Below are 14,836 nucleotides of genomic sequence, written 5' to 3'. Positions count from 1 at the left end.
TATGGGGAGACATGACTCTGACCTGATACCCAGTGGCTTTTGCTGGGCTCTCAGTTTGCCCATCTGTAAAATGGGGCTGTGGGCAAGATTAGAGGACAGACCCAGGGAGTCCAGCACAGGGCTTGGCCCAGAGTAGATGCTTGACTGGTTGGGTGAATGGGGCTGTCTCCATGGTCACTGTGTCCTGTTGCCTCTCAAGGGCCATGGGCCCTGTGGGCCGGGGAGCCCCATTGTGAGTCTCAAGTGACCAAAACAGCCTGAGCAATGACAGATAGCAGAGGGCCTTGGGCGGGCCTCAGGAGGGCACAGTCCAGCATGACAAGTGAGAGAGAACTTTTGGAGCAAGGGTGCCCCTTGCCCAAGTGAAGTCTGAAGTCTGAGTGGGGATATCTGTGGTGTAGAAGTTGTTGTGGTGTGTGTGTGTGTGTGTGTGTGTGTGTGTATGGGGGGTTGAAGGCATGGCATTTCAGACAGCGGGAACTTTGTGTATAAGCAAAGCATTCTGGTACTTTCCGTGTCTCCCCGTGGTTCATGATCACTGCCATAAAGACAGGGGCGATGGGGCTAGAGAGGTGGATGTGTGCAGGGTCTCGGGTACCGGCCGCAGGGATTCTGTCCTGGGGGCCCTGGGGAGCCATGGGGGCTGTGAGCAGGAGAGGGTTGGGGTCAGCTCTGAGCAACAAACAGAATCTGAAGTGACAGGAGAGGCAGCCCAGGGAAGGCACCCCAGGGAGGGGGGCGGGGAGTTGCCCAGAGGATCTTTCAAGGGAGGTGTTGTGTGCTTTGAGTGTCTAAGGGCAGTGAGGATCTGCTTAGGCCTAGAAAGGGGGTGGCGGGAGAATCCTAGGCAGAGGGACCAACCAGCATGTGCAAAGCCCAGGAGGGGGAAAGAGCCTTGAGTGTGGAGGCTGATGCCCAGTTAGTGCTGCTGGAACCAAATGTGATTTGACGGATGGTGGGCCTCGGGGCTCCTGGGGTGGGCAGGGCCTCAGACGCCAGGCTGCAGGGCTGGACCTGGTCTCGGAGGCTTGGGGAGCAGGTGGGCCAAGGGTCTGTAAGCTTTCCAGGCTTCACAAAGCTGGTAGAAGTCTCCCGGGAGGGCAGAGAAAGGACGAGGCTGCCCCGTGCGCCCCCTTCAGGGCCCCCAGCCTGACCAGTGTCCCCTCCACCTGGGCAGAGTGGAAAGCTGAGCCGGGAGCTGGACTTTGTCAGCCACCATGTCCGCACCAAGCTGGATGAGCTCAAGAGGCAGGAGGTGTCTCGGCTACGGATGCTGCTCAAGGCCAAGATGGATGCGGAGCAGGAGCCCAGTAAGCAGGGGTGGGTGGGGTGGGATGGCCTCCCTCCTAGGGACTCACCACCACCCCCACCCCACCCCTGTCCACCACCTAAGATGTGCATAGAAAATTGACCGAGTTTTCTTTCTAGAACCATCTACCGCTAACATGATTGGTAGATTGTTTTTTGCTTCTCCGTTTCATTTTTTAAATTTTTATTTTTAAAAACCATTTTCATTTAATGGGGCACCTGGGTGGCTCAGTTGGTTAAGTGGCTGCCTTCGGCTCAGGTCATGATCCCAGGGTCCTGGAATCAAGTCCCACATCAGGCTCCCTGCTCAGCAGGGAGTCTGCTTTTCCCTCTCCCTCTGCCTGCTGCTCTGCATACTTGTGCTCTCTCTCTGTCAAATAAATAAATAAAATCTTTAAAAATAAATAATAAATAAATAAAAACCATTTTCATTTAAAATATTGATGTAGGGATGCCTGCGTGGCTCAGTTGGTTAAGCGTCTGGATTTGCCTGTTCTTGGACACTCCAGATAAATGGAGCCCTACCGTCTGTGACCTTTTGTGTCTGGACCTTTCACTTCTAAAGTTTTCAAGGTTCATCCAAAATGTAACGTGTGTCAGCAACTTCCTTTTTGGGGGCCAAGTACTATTCCAATGTGAAGATAGACCCCATTGGGTTTATTGACTCATTGGTTGATGGATATATGGGTTGTCTGCACCCTTTGGCTATGGACCTATGGACCGTAGTGGTATATATTTTTTAATTTCTAAAAAAAATTTTAAAGATTTTATTTATTAGAGGCAGAGAGAGAACGAGCCGTGGGAAGGGGGAGCAGGGGAGAGAAGCAGACTCCCCACTGAGCAGGGAGCTCGATGTGGGACTCGATCCCTTGACCCGGAGATCATGACCTGAGCTGAAGGCAGGTGCTGAACCCACCAAGCCACACAGCCCCGCCCCCGCCCCGCCCATGTTGTTATACTTACTGTGGCTCTGTGGTAGTCTGGTATGGGGCGTGACCACATGTAAGGACATGCCCCCTTTCTTGAGATGGACCCTCTTATCTCTGGACATCCTGTGAGGCTCCCATGTTATGGAAGGGGGTGCTGAGCCTTGGTGGATGGTGTTGATGGTCAGTAGGAGAACTGGGCTTTGTTTTCATTTCTTTCTTTCTTTCTTTTTTTTTTTTTAAGATTATATTTATTTGACAGAGATCACAAGTAGGCAGAGAGGCAGGCAGAGAGATAGAGGAGGAAGCAGGCTCCCCGCCGAGCAGAGAGCCCGATGCGGGACTCGATCCCAGGACCCTGAGATCGTGACCTGAGCCGAAGGCAGAGGCTTAACCCACTGAGCCACCCTTGCGCCCCCCGCCTTTTTTTTTTTTTTTAATGATCGAAAGAGAGAAAGCATTAGCAGGGGGAGGGGCAGAGGGAAGGAAAAGGAGACTCTGCTCTGAGCACAGAGCCCGATGCGCGGCTTGATCCCAGGACCCCGAGACCACGACCCAAGCCAAAGTCAGACACGCCTGTTTTCACGACTTACCTGATTCCACGGGTCCACTGACGAACACGTGTCTCCGGTTGTACCGTGTGCCGGGCACCAGGCAGGTGCTGGAGCTCCACGGTGACCAGATGGCCTGCATAGGCACCCACGGCTGTCTGCTGATTTAATTATTACAGTTCCAGAGTTGACCACTTCACCATCCATTGCTGTTGCCTGGGTCCCGCTTGGATCACTGCAGTCGCCTCCTCCCTGGGCTCCCTGGTGCCTCCCCTGCTTTGGGTCCTAGTCCCCGCCCCCACACTCCTTCAGCAGCCAGGGGGATCCTGTAGCCATTTCCTGTGGCCACTGCAGCAAATCACCACAAATTCAGGGGTTAAAGAACACACACCAATTCCCTTACAGTTGGGAGATCAGAATCGGAAGTCAGTTTCACCCAGCAAAAATCAGTGCATCAGCGCAGCCGCACTCCTTCTGGAGGCCCTAGGGGCAGCCTGTTGCCTCGTCTTTTCTGGCTGCTGGAGTGGCATTCCTTGGCAGGTGGCTTCTTCCTCCGTCCTCAAAGCTAGTATGTAGCCTTTGTGTTCAGTGCTCACGTGGCCTTCCCCCTCTGCCTCCCTCTTTTTTTTTTTTTTTTAAGGTTTATTTGTTGGAGAGAGCGCGCACGCGCATTCTTGGGAGCATGAGCAGTGGGGAGAGGCAGAAGACAGGAATAAGACTGTGCTGAGTGTGGAACCCAATACCAGGCTTGATCTCATGACTCTGAGATCATGACCTGAGCCGAAATTTCAAGAGTCGGAGGCTTAACCCGCTGAGCCACCCAGGCACCCCTGCATCCCTCTTAGAGGGACCCTTATGGTTGCATTGGATCTCCTGGGTAACCCGAGATCACCTCCCCATCTCCAGATTCTTAATTTAATCACCTGAAAGTCACACTTTGCCACCTGAGGTCCCCTAGTCATGGGTTCCAGGGTTTAGGGCATGGGCGTCTTGGGGGTGGTGACGCAGTCCATCACAGCATCCAGTCCACATCCTGTCCCTCCTCTTCTTAGGACTCACCCCGGCTTCCCAGAGGTCAGCAGGCCCAAGTCCACGGTCCTCACGGCTGCACTGCCTACCCGACCCCTCCCTTTACAGGTGCCCTCTCCTGTCAGCGTTTTTAATAACGCTTCCGGGCAGCGTGTGTCTGTCACCTCTGGACCTTGACCCTGGCACTTCCCTCTGCCTGGGATGTTCTCAGGGCTCTTTGCACTGCTGGCCAAGCTTCTGTCTCAGCTCCTACCCTGATGGGGCTGCTCAAGGGAGGTTCTGTTGGTTGCTATCCCTGGGATTGCTAGGGTCACGTGTGTTGGTCCTCTGTCTCCTGCTGGGTGCTGGGGGCAAGGGGAGCCCACGCTGCTGCTGTCTGGTTCCCATGGCGGCCCCAGGGCCAGGTACCACGTCTGGCCCAGGGGTAGGGGCTCAGCCCCCATTAGTGGCATGAATAATGCATCATGAAATTTGATCTGTGTCTGTGTCCTGTGAGCCTGTCCCTCCTCTGGGCTCACCCTGGGCAGAGCTGGCCCCATAGTAACACAAGACCTCAGGTTCCCGGCCTTCCCGTGTGTGTACAGTTCTCTCCCTTCCCAGAACGGGAGCCACTGGAGAGCCGGCCTGGGTCTGATTCACATGTCCCGCTGCCCCTCACAGGCTGGCTTTAGCACCCCGGAAGTCCCAGGTCAGGTTGTGGCAGGATCAGTTTCTTCTGCTGGGAATCAGTTCTGGGTCTCTCTTTGGCTTGGATACGGCCAGCTTCTGCCTCGTGTCTTCCCTGCAGCGTCCAAATTTTTTTCCCTTTTAGAAGGAAACAAGTCCTCTTGGATTTGGGTCTACCCCGAGACCTTGTTTTAACTTGGTCACCTCTGGGAAGACCCTCTCTGCCAATAAGGTTACATTTGGAGGGTCTGGGGGTAAGGACCCCAACAAATGGGTTTTGAGGCACATAATTCAGCCCATAACAGGACTTGCGCTCTGGAGTCCGGCAATGGGTTCTAATATTCTCTCTGCCACTTCCTAGATGATGGTGACCTAGACAAGTCCCTGACCCTCTCTGGGCCTCAGTTTTCACATCTGTAAAATGGGATCATTGTAGAACCTTTGTCTTAAGATTTTTGTGAGAAATAAATGCTCTAGAGATGCCTGGATGGCTCAGTCGGTTAAGCTTCTGCCTTCAGGTCAGGTCATGATCCCAGGGTCCTGGGACTAAGCCCTGCATTGGGCTCCCTGCTCAGCAAAGGAGTTTGCTGTTCCCTCTGCCTGCCATTCCTCCTGCTTGTGTGTTTCTCTCTCTCTTTCTTTCTGATAAGTAAATACAATTTTTAAAAAATACATTAAATAGGAGTGCCTTGGTGGCTCAGAGGGTTAAGCCTCTGCCTTCAGCTCAGCTCATGGTCCCAGGGTCCTGGGATTGAGCCCCTCATCAGGCTTTCCACTCAGCAGGGAGCCTGCTTCTTCCTCTCTCTCTGCCTGATGTTTGTGATCTCTCTCTCTCTGTCAAATAAATAAAGTATTTTAAAAATGCATTAAATATATTTAATGTATTTAAAGCAGAGCCTAACATATAGTGAGTACTCAATACATGTTGATTATTATTATGGTTATTGTTTTGAGCATCAGAGTCAGCTGTGGTGTCACCTCCTCCAGGAAGCCCTCCCTGATTGCCCCAGCTTCATTCAGGACATCCTCTGTGCTTTCCCAGTACCTGCTGTGACCTCCTTCAGAGCAGATCTAGCCCAGGGATTTTGAAAGAAGGAACATTCTGTGCACTTTTTTTTTTAAAGTAACGTCTCCCTCATCCAGATGTACAGGTGGATCACCTGAGCCTCCTGAAGCAGTTTGAACATCTGGACCCTCAGAATCAGCACACCTTCGAGGCCCGGGACCTGGAGCTGCTGATCCAGACGGTAGTGTGTGTGTGTGGGGGGGGTGCTCTGGGCAGTGGACTGAAGGAGGCTTCATGGACAGGGAGAAGGGAATGGAGCCTGGGACATGTGCTCCATCACCCTGGTGTTCTCCGAGGTCAGTGGCTGCAAAGGCCAGGCAGTCCCCGGAAGCCTCCCCAGATTCTCTCTCGGAGAGCAAGGTGTAGGCAGAATGGGCTGGGCTCCATGCAGACCATTTCAGATCCTTCCTCGGCTTTGTCCTTCCCCATATGACTTGGGTGGGGGCGGGGGTGGCAGAATCATGCAGAATCACGCCCCCCAGAGATGTCCCACCCTTCACATCCCAATCAGTGGAACCTCTGGCTGCGTAGACCTCTCTTGGTGAAAGAGATTTTGCAGAGGGGATTAAGTGGAGGGTCCTGAGCGGGTGAGATTACCCTGGGTTATCGGGTGGGCCCTCCGTGTCCTCACAGAGGGAGGTGTGACTACCTTTGGAGGTAGCAGTGTGAAGCAGAAAGTGCTCAGTTGCTGGCTTTGCAGACAGGGGAAGGAGCTGCCAGTGTGGAAGGCAGTTCTAGAAAGGAGAAGTCTGTAGAAGGAGCATGGCTCGGCCTCCACTGTAATATGAGCTCTGTAAAACTATTTTCATATCTCTGGCCTCCATAATACAAGATGATCAATGTGTGTTGTTTTCTTTCTCTCTCTTTCCTTTTTTTCTTTAAGTAGGCTCCACACCCAATGTGGGGCTTGAACTCACAACCTTGAGATCGAGTCATGTGCCTGACAAACTGAGCCACCTAGGTGCCCCTGAATGTTGTCGCCCTCGGCCCGCAAGGACGACAAGAAGCCCCAGTTCAGATGCATCTTCTCTCTCTTTATTTCTGCAGGTCTACACACTTATATACGTTTACATGACCAATCAGCGAGCAGGGTACAGGAGGGAGCGAATCAGGCTGTGCACCTAAACGAACAACTTCGCTAGCAACCAATGCTGTTTACCTCCTCTTTGGGCATTCTGCTTAGTCTCACGAGGCAATCCTAACCTGGCAACTAGCCAGGCGCCATCTTTTAATGGCGGAGGCCGCCCTGGCCAGGGGCCTGCCTCCAACAAATGTGTGTTGTTTTACACCATTTACATTTACACCAAGTGTACAATTATAGCAGCCATAGGAGCTAATAGAGCCCTTATCTGAGAAGCAGGATCTCCAGCCCAGCCTCATGGGGACAGCCAAGGGCGGCGGGGCTGGGGAGTGCAAGGCTGTGCCCAGACTTGACCCTGCCTCTTCCCTGCTTGCATTCCTTCCCTGGGTCCCCAGTGCCTCCAGGACAAACCTGGAGTGCCCCGTTTCTGGCCTCCTGGAGCTTCATCTAGTGGCCCTGAAGATAATAGCCGTCAGTTGAGTATTCCTGGCATTGGGCTCAGTCCCTGAGAAATGTTTTTGCCAGTCACTTCCAGAATATTCCAGAAACTCTGCTTTTCTCCAGCCCCACCGTCCTTCTCCTAGCTTCAGCTCGCAACATCTCTCATAGCTGCTTCTTCAGTGGGCTCCCTGCTTCTGCCTTCCGAGCTCACCAGGACTTCTCAACTTAGCACTCTTGACGTTTGGAGCTGGATAATTCTTTGTTGTGGGGGAGGTTTGTGCATTATAGGACGTTTAGCCGCATCCCTGCTCTCTACCCACTCGATGCCTGTAGACCTATCCTCGTTGTGAGAACCTGTTCCCCACACAGCAGCTGTGTTCGTTTCTTATACCGCCCTATAACAAATTACCACAAACCTAATAGCTTAAGACACCTTGAAATTATCGCATGGTGTAACAACTTACCACAGACTCAGTGACTTAACACAACAAATGTGAGGCGCCTGGCAGGTTCAGTCATTAGAACGCTTGACTCTTGATCTTGCAGTGGTGAGTTCGAGGCCCATGTTGGGTGTGGAAGTTACTTAAAAAATAAAATTCTTTTTTGAATTAAAAAAATAAAAAATAGAATTGTATTCTCTCCCAGTTCTGGAGGCCAGAAGTCCAAAATCAGTATCCCTGAGTCCAAACCAAGACTTTGGCAGAGCTGTACTCTCTTTAGAAGCCATAGGGAAGGGGCGCCTGGGTGGCTCAGTCGTAAAGTATCTGCCTGCAGCTCAGGTCATGATCCCAGAGTCCTGGGATCGAGCCCCACATTGGGCTCCGTGCTCAGCAGGAAGCCTGCTTCCCTTTCCCACTCTCCCTACATCTGTTCCCTCTCTCGCTTTATCTCTCTCTCTCAAATAAATAAATAAAATCTTTTTTTTTTTAAAGATTTTATTTATTTATTTGATAGAGAGAAATCACAAGTAGATGGAGAGGCAGACAGAGAGAGAGAGAGGGGAAGCAGGCTCTCTGCTCAGCAACTGCATTGGCTCAGGTCATGATCCCGGGGTCCTGGAATCAAGGCCCGCATCGGCCTCCACCTGCTCTTCGGGTAGCCTGCTTCCCCCTCTCCCTCTGTCTGCCACTCCCCCTGCTTGAGCTCTCTGTCTCTCTTTGTCAAATAAAAAAATAAAATCTTAAAAAAAAAAAAAAAAAAGTGGGAGGCGCCTGGGTGGCTCAGTGGGTTAAGCCTCTGCCTTCGGCTCAGGTCATGATCCCGCGGTCCTGGGATCAAGCCCCACGTCCAGCACTCTGCTCAGCGGGGATCCTGCTTCCCCGCCTCTCTCTCTGCCTGCTTGTCATCTCTGTCAAATAAATAAAAGCTTTAAAAAAAAAAAAAAAGAGAGAGCTCAGGACATGGAGCCCAGGACTGGGTGGAGATTGGGGTGGCCCTTGACCAGGTTCATGGCTGAGGGCCTGGAATTTGGAGGTTGAAATTAGGGCCTAGGTGTGACCATCTGCCTCTCTCCAGGCCACCCGGGACCTCGCCCAGTACGACGCAGCCCATCATGAAGAGTTCAAACGCTATGAGATGCTGAAGGAACACGAGAGACGCCGTTATCTGGAGTCCCTGGGAGAGGAGCAGCGAAAGGAGGCAGAGAGAAAGCTGGAAGAACAACAACGCCGGCACCGAGAGCACCCCAAAGTCAATGTACCTGTAAGAACCCTCATTTGTGGCTACCCCACACCAAGTCCAACTCTCCAGGCACCGCAAGATGAGAAAGTAGCCAAAGAACTACAATTCCCAGCAGATCCTGAGGCCAGAAGGCCCTTTAAATATGCTCAGCCACCTCCAGGAGCTGCTGGGAGTTGTAGTTTTTCTTGCTTGAGGGGCATGACATTCGAGGGCTGGGAGGGACTCAGACTTCTTGCTCATGAGCCCCTGGCTCTCCCCTCCACAGGGCAGCCAAGCCCAGTTGAAGGAGGTATGGGAGGAGCTGGATGGATTGGACCCCAACAGGTTTAACCCCAAGACCTTCTTCATACTGCATGGTAAGGTGGGGAAGAGCCCCAAGACCCAGGCTGAACCCTGAGGCTCTGACCTTTCTGGGGCCTGAATTCTAAGAAGTGTCCCCATTGCAGTGAGGCTTAGGCAGGCCAAAGAGATCTGAGCCTGACCCTCCTGTTGGTCTAGAAGGGTCCACCCTTCTGCATTGCTAGAACCTTCTAGTGAAGATCTAGTTCTCTTTTCAGGGATACACTAGACTCCTCGGTTCTCAGGCTGATACCCACTAACTGAGCCATCAGGCTTGGCTAGGCTGGGCGTGCCTCCCACAGTAGCCTAGGAGCCCTGCTGCCAAATAAACAGGCCTCCAGGGACTGGAAGGCTATCTTTTCCATGGTGGTTCAGACACACGTATCCCTTCATTCTCCTCCTCTGAAGGAACCTAACCCAGGGTTGCCAGGACCCCCTCCAGAAGCTGCCAGCAGTCCGCGGAGCTTAGCTGGGCCTGGCTCATTGATTCAGCAGACATTTCCCCAGTTCCCTCTGAGACCAAGCTTCGTGGAGAGTCTGTGGATCCCGCTGTGAAGGGAACCGAGCTCCCCCCCTCACACAGCCAGTGATCAGGCAAACTGATAACGCTGTATTTCGGTGAATCTAAAAAATCCAGGTAGTATAAGATGTTCTAGAATTTTTTTTTTTAAAGATTTTTTTTTAATTTATTTATTTGACAGAGAGAGATCACAAGTAGGCAGAGAGGCAGGCAGAGAGAGAGAGGAGGAAGCAGGCTCCCTGCTGAGCAGAGAGCCCGATGTGGGACTCGATCCCAGGACCCTGAGATCATGACCTGAGCCGAAGGCAGCGGCCTAACCCACTGAGCCACCCAGGCGCCCAGATGTTCTAGAATTTTTACACAAGCCGCCCATGAAACTCACACACCACCAATGCCAAGATGTCTCTTGATCTTGGGGGTGGGGGGTGGGGGGGTGACAGTCAAGGAAGGGGATTTGATAATAGTGCCCCGAGGAGTGCTAAGAGATGAGTAACGTGGAAGAGATGACAGGAGGGTTATGGGCGGAAAGTGTATTGTATCCACCAGCCCCCATGTGGCTGTTAAGCTCTTGAAACACACCAAGGAACTGAATTCTCTAGTTTTGAGACATGATTTTTTTTTTTTTTTTTAATTTGTAACTGTGGTAAAATACACCTAACCATGAAATGTCCCATCTTTGGCCCTTTTGAAGTGGATAGTTCAGGTAGGCTAAGGACACCCACATGTTGTTCAGCCAAAGTCCAGAATTATTCTTCATCCTTTCCAAAGGAAAACTCTTTGGTCAATCAACAACTTCCCCACTACTCCTCCCCACCCAGCCCCTGGCCACCTCCCTTCTGGGTGCTGTCTCTGTGAATTCTAGCTATTTCACACAAGTGGACTCATACAGAATTTGTCTTGTTTGGGACTGATTCTGTCTGCCTTAAGCTGTGTGGAGGATAGGCTATATGGTGGGAGGGCCAAAAGCCTGGAGAAGACGGGACATGCTGGTGGCTTTGCCATGGGAAGGAGGGAAGAGGGACGCCTGGGTGGCTCAGTTGGTTGGGAAGGAGGGAAGAGCCGTTGGATTGTGGGTTTACCTCGAAGGGCAAGCTGGTAGGACTCGCAGCTTGGATGCAGCTGGATGAGGATTATGAGCTAACAAAAGGGGTCAGGGGTGACTCTGAGGTACTTGGTGGGAGCAGCCATATTTGGGAACTAAGTCCGTTCGTGTTAAACTGCAGATGTCTGTCAGACACTTATGTGGCCAGGAGAGTTGACAGTTGGATATTCAGGTGTAGAGGCACTGGTAGATGAGGGACTGGAGGGACCCATCTGAAGAGGGGCGGGCCAGTCACAGTCTTTCTGTAATGATCCAAATGTTCCGTGCCATCCAATATGGCAGCTACCAGCTACATGTGGCTGTTGAATGCTTGACTGGTAACAAGTGGGGTGAGACACTGGGATTTTTTTTTTTTTTAGATTTTTATTTTATTATTTCTTTGAGAGACAGAGCAGGAGCAGGGTGAAGGGCAGAGGGAGAAGCAGACTTCCTGCAGAGCAGGGGTCCTGACGTGGAACTCGATCCCTCCCAGGATCATGACCTGAGCTGAACAGTTGAACAGTTGCTTAACCCACTGAGCCATCCAGACTCCCCCTGGGATTTTTTATCTTAATCGATTTAAATTTAAATGGCCAGTGTGGCTGGCGGCTACATGATGGATTCCAGGATTAGATGGCCTGAGCCCTGGGGCCCACCGATAGGTAGCATTCCGATAGGTAGCATTCCGGAGGAGGATGGAGCCAAAGGAACCAACGAAGGAGAACGAGGGGTATTTGGGAGGAGAAAATGATGTTCTGGAAGCCAAGGGCAGAAAGTCAAGTAAAATGCTGGTGAAAAATTAACCATTGGCGGGATCCCCCGGGTGGCTTGGTCAGTGGAGCATGTAACTCTGGATCTCGGGGTTTTAAGTTTGAGGCCCACACTCACTGTAGAGGCTGCTTAAAAATAAAATGTTTTTTAAAAAATTAAACATTGGATTTACGAGGTCAGGGTTTCCAGCCTCCTCTGAAGGACCAGTGTGGGCGCTGATCTGAGTGAGCGAGGGGTGGGGGCGGGGGGACAGTGAGCGTGGCCCATGCGGCTGAGAAACCTGGAGCCTCGGAGCCATACAAGCTGGGTGACAGGTGGAGAGATTCCTGTGGCCGGGGTCTCTGGGACAGAGGCCTCTGACACCCCTGGCTCCTGGGCAAAGGGCTTGATCCTGTGCCTAGATCATCAGGGGTTAGGGATCAAGTAGTCCTGCGTTATGACCATCCCAAGAATGGTCTTGGCAAAGCCCGCCTTCGTTTATTCCCTTCTGGAGACCCTGGTTGGTAGGGATCTGGCTGTCCTAGCAACTGGCCAATGGGGTACTGAAGCCTGAAAGGTATCATTGTATTGTTGGAGACCCAAGGATACCTGTCCTCTCATAACAGAGCCCACATCAGCCCCCAATTCTTTCTCTAGCAGAAAGAATTGACCCACCCTGTACTCAGTCCCCCCAAGATACCCTATTGTCTCCCCCTCAGATATCAACAGTGATGGGGTCCTGGATGAACAGGAGCTGGAGGCCCTCTTCACCAAGGAGGTGAGCGAGCATTTTGGGAACCACGGGTGCAGAGGATGCCCGCATTGGACATGTGTCCCCTTGGGTCCCCCTGGATGGGAACTCAAGAGAAACTACAACTCCCAGCAGCCCCTGGGACAGAAGGAGGCTACCAGGAGTGTCAGGGGGCCCCTGAGGACTTCTGGGAGTTGAAGTTGCGTGGTCTCTGTGTGTAAAGAAACGGAGTAGCCTAGGTGAGAGGTCGCCCTGGACCTCTCAATGTGTCCTTCCTCTCCCTTGACACTGCTGCAGCTGGAGAAGGTGTATGACCCGAAGAACGAAGAAGATGACATGCGGGAGATGGAGGAGGAGCGGCTTCGCATGAGGGAGCACGTGATGAAGAACGTGAGATGAGGAACGGGACATGGGGAGGATGGGGGCTGGGGTGGAGTGAGGCCCAGCTCTGTTGCTTACCCTGGCTCCCCAGGTGGACACCAACCAGGACCGCCTTGTGACCCTGGAGGAGTTCCTCGCATCCACCCAGAGGAAGGAGTTTGGGGACACCGGGGAGGGCTGGGAGGTGAGACCATGGAGGATTCTCTGAGTCCTGAATGCCTCTCTCCCCCCAGCCTGAAGCCTTCTTTCAGAGTCTCTGGACATTTCTTTTACCCTCTGGGTCTCTGTCCCCCTACCCTGGCTCTCTGCCTCCCTCTGTCTCTGGGTTCAGTCTCCATCCCCCTCTGGGTCTCTCTTCTCCCCTTTCTCTGGGTCTTTATCACCCTCAGCTTCCACGCAGAGCTCTTCTGCCCTCACACGTGACCCAGGCCGCCTCTGTTAGCGGCGCCCTCCCCAGCACAGGTGGGCTAAGGCTCACGGCACCCTGCTGAGACCCCTGCCCTCACCTTGCAGACAGTGGAGATGCACCCTGCCTACACGGAGGACGAACTAAGGCGTTTTGAGGAGGAGTTGGCCGCCCGGGAGGCAGAGCTGAATGCCAAGGCGCAGCGCCTCAGCCAGGAGACAGAGGCCCTGGGGCGCTCTCAGGGCCGCCTGGAGGCCCAGAAGAGAGAGTTGCAGCAGGTGACTGGCCAGGGAGGCTGGCCCCATCCTCTAAGCCCCTGATGGCCTCTGTCCTTGTATATTCAGAAGCTGGGAAGGCCTGTGGCCACCATGTTCATCACTACTAGACTCTCAGGTGGTGACCGCCATCTTTAGTAAGGGCGGGTGTCCCCATCCCTGACCGCTCTGTGGCTGCCATGGTGGATAAGGGCAGTGGGGCTCTAAGCAAGAAAGTGGGAGGGAGGAAGACCAAAGACAGAGTGGGAGGCTAGACTCAGCAAGGGTTCAGTGAAGGCTTCCCGGTCCCGAGGTATGAACCAAGCCATGACAGGGGAGGGAAAACTGGATCTTCTTACTGTTAAGCCCAACTCTCAGAGAGAGAGAAAAATGCCAAGGCCCATAGGGAAGGGATGGGTTCAGGACCACTTAGCAGGTTGCCATGGAGACTCGGTATCATCCCCTCTTGCCCACGCAATCTGCCCCACTCGCTGCAGGCCGTCCTGCAAATGGAACAAAGAAAACAGCAGCAGCAAGGCCAGAACAGCCCAGCCCCTGGCCCTGAGGGACAGCTCCAGTTCCACCCGGACACAGGTGCTCTGGGCACCCCGGGGGCGGGGAGGGTGCTGGCGGCCACTCCAGGTCCGAGGGAGGAAGAAGCTGGGATGCCTACTGCTACCATTGCCTCCCTGCATTTCCAGATGATGCACCTGTCCCAGCTCCAGTGGGTGACCAGAAGGATGGCGACCCTTTAGAAAAGAAGGTTCCCGATCAGCCTCCACAGCTGCCCCAGTCGGACACCCAACACCTGTGATCCTCTTGGGACCCCCCCCCATACACACACACACACATACACACACACACACACACACACGCTCTGGGTTCCTACCGAGGCAGCTGGTGGGAGGGGGCTGTGGAGTCGACATCAACCTCCCTGGGGAGCCAGTGACTTGTGTGGCCGCCTGGGGGAGGGGAGGGCCAGGTGGCTCTTCACACATTGCTCCCTGAGCCCTACATCTGCCCCTCAGCTTCCACAGCCTCCCAGTCTGTGCTCCCTTCTTTCCGAGACCCCCAAGTCTAGTTGGACCCTCACTGCATCCCTAACTTAGGGAAGTCCTCTCCCTCCTGAGAAGGGTTGGCTTTGTGCCTGCCTTCTCGAGATGGTTTGGCCTCAGCTGCCCAGGTCATGGCTACCCTGGCATCCTGCCTTTGTCCCCACTGCTGCTGGAATGCCTGCTGTCCGGCTTCTGTCGGCTGATGAGGTATTTTTTTTTGGGGGGGGGGGTCTCGAGAGAACCATTGATGCTCAAGGACAGTGTCTTCCCCATGGCTGGCTGCGAGGGACAGCAGAGTCATGAGCATAGCTGACTAGTGCTGACCCCAGGAACCCAGACTTTCCCTGACCCCTGGCTTCCAGCTGCCTGGCTCCTTGCCCTTTTCCCACACAGCCCCAGAGGGGTCCTGGAGCCAACCCAGCCCCAGGATCAGGTTCCAGCCCCTCAGCCCATGGAGGAGGCCCTGCCCCACTTTCTGGCCTTTTTTCACATGGTTCTAAGTTCTGCTCTGTACTCCAGTTCCATCCAAATACACTTTCTGGAACACTTTC

At 53.4% G+C, this 14,836-nt stretch overlaps 2 protein-coding genes across 5 annotated transcripts in view; one reads left to right on the top strand and one right to left on the bottom strand.

Moving 5' to 3' along the window:
* Nucleotides 1–3,616, bottom strand: part of TULP2 (TUB like protein 2) — a 17,257-nt gene extending 13,641 nt beyond the window's left edge. Inside the window, exon 1 of the mRNA XM_059151361.1 lies at nt 2,828–3,616. The gene's annotated coding sequence lies outside the window, so the exon portion shown is untranslated. The remainder of the gene's footprint in view (nt 1–2,827) is intronic.
* The window catches only part of NUCB1 (nucleobindin 1), a 19,285-nt gene extending 4,449 nt beyond the window's left edge, over nt 1–14,836 (top strand). For all 4 annotated transcript variants that reach the window (XM_059151370.1, XM_059151369.1, XM_059151367.1 and 1 more), the window contains exons 4-13: nt 1,178–1,310; nt 5,624–5,727; nt 8,584–8,769; nt 9,014–9,104; nt 12,158–12,216; nt 12,487–12,579; nt 12,662–12,754; nt 13,084–13,254; nt 13,728–13,824; nt 13,932–14,836. In XM_059151370.1, the coding sequence (XP_059007353.1) occupies nt 1,178–1,310; nt 5,624–5,727; nt 8,584–8,769; nt 9,014–9,104; nt 12,158–12,216; nt 12,487–12,579; nt 12,662–12,754; nt 13,084–13,254; nt 13,728–13,824; nt 13,932–14,044 (1,140 nt within the window). In that variant the 3' untranslated portion in view covers nt 14,045–14,836. The remainder of the gene's footprint in view (nt 1–1,177; nt 1,311–5,623; nt 5,728–8,583; nt 8,770–9,013; nt 9,105–12,157; nt 12,217–12,486; nt 12,580–12,661; nt 12,755–13,083; nt 13,255–13,727; nt 13,825–13,931) is intronic.

The sequence above is a fragment of the Mustela lutreola genome, chromosome 16 (assembly GCF_030435805.1).
Source record: "Mustela lutreola isolate mMusLut2 chromosome 16, mMusLut2.pri, whole genome shotgun sequence".
In the NCBI taxonomy this organism is placed as follows: Eukaryota; Metazoa; Chordata; class Mammalia; order Carnivora; family Mustelidae; genus Mustela; species Mustela lutreola.
This window is presented reverse-complemented; position numbering and strand designations above follow the sequence as displayed.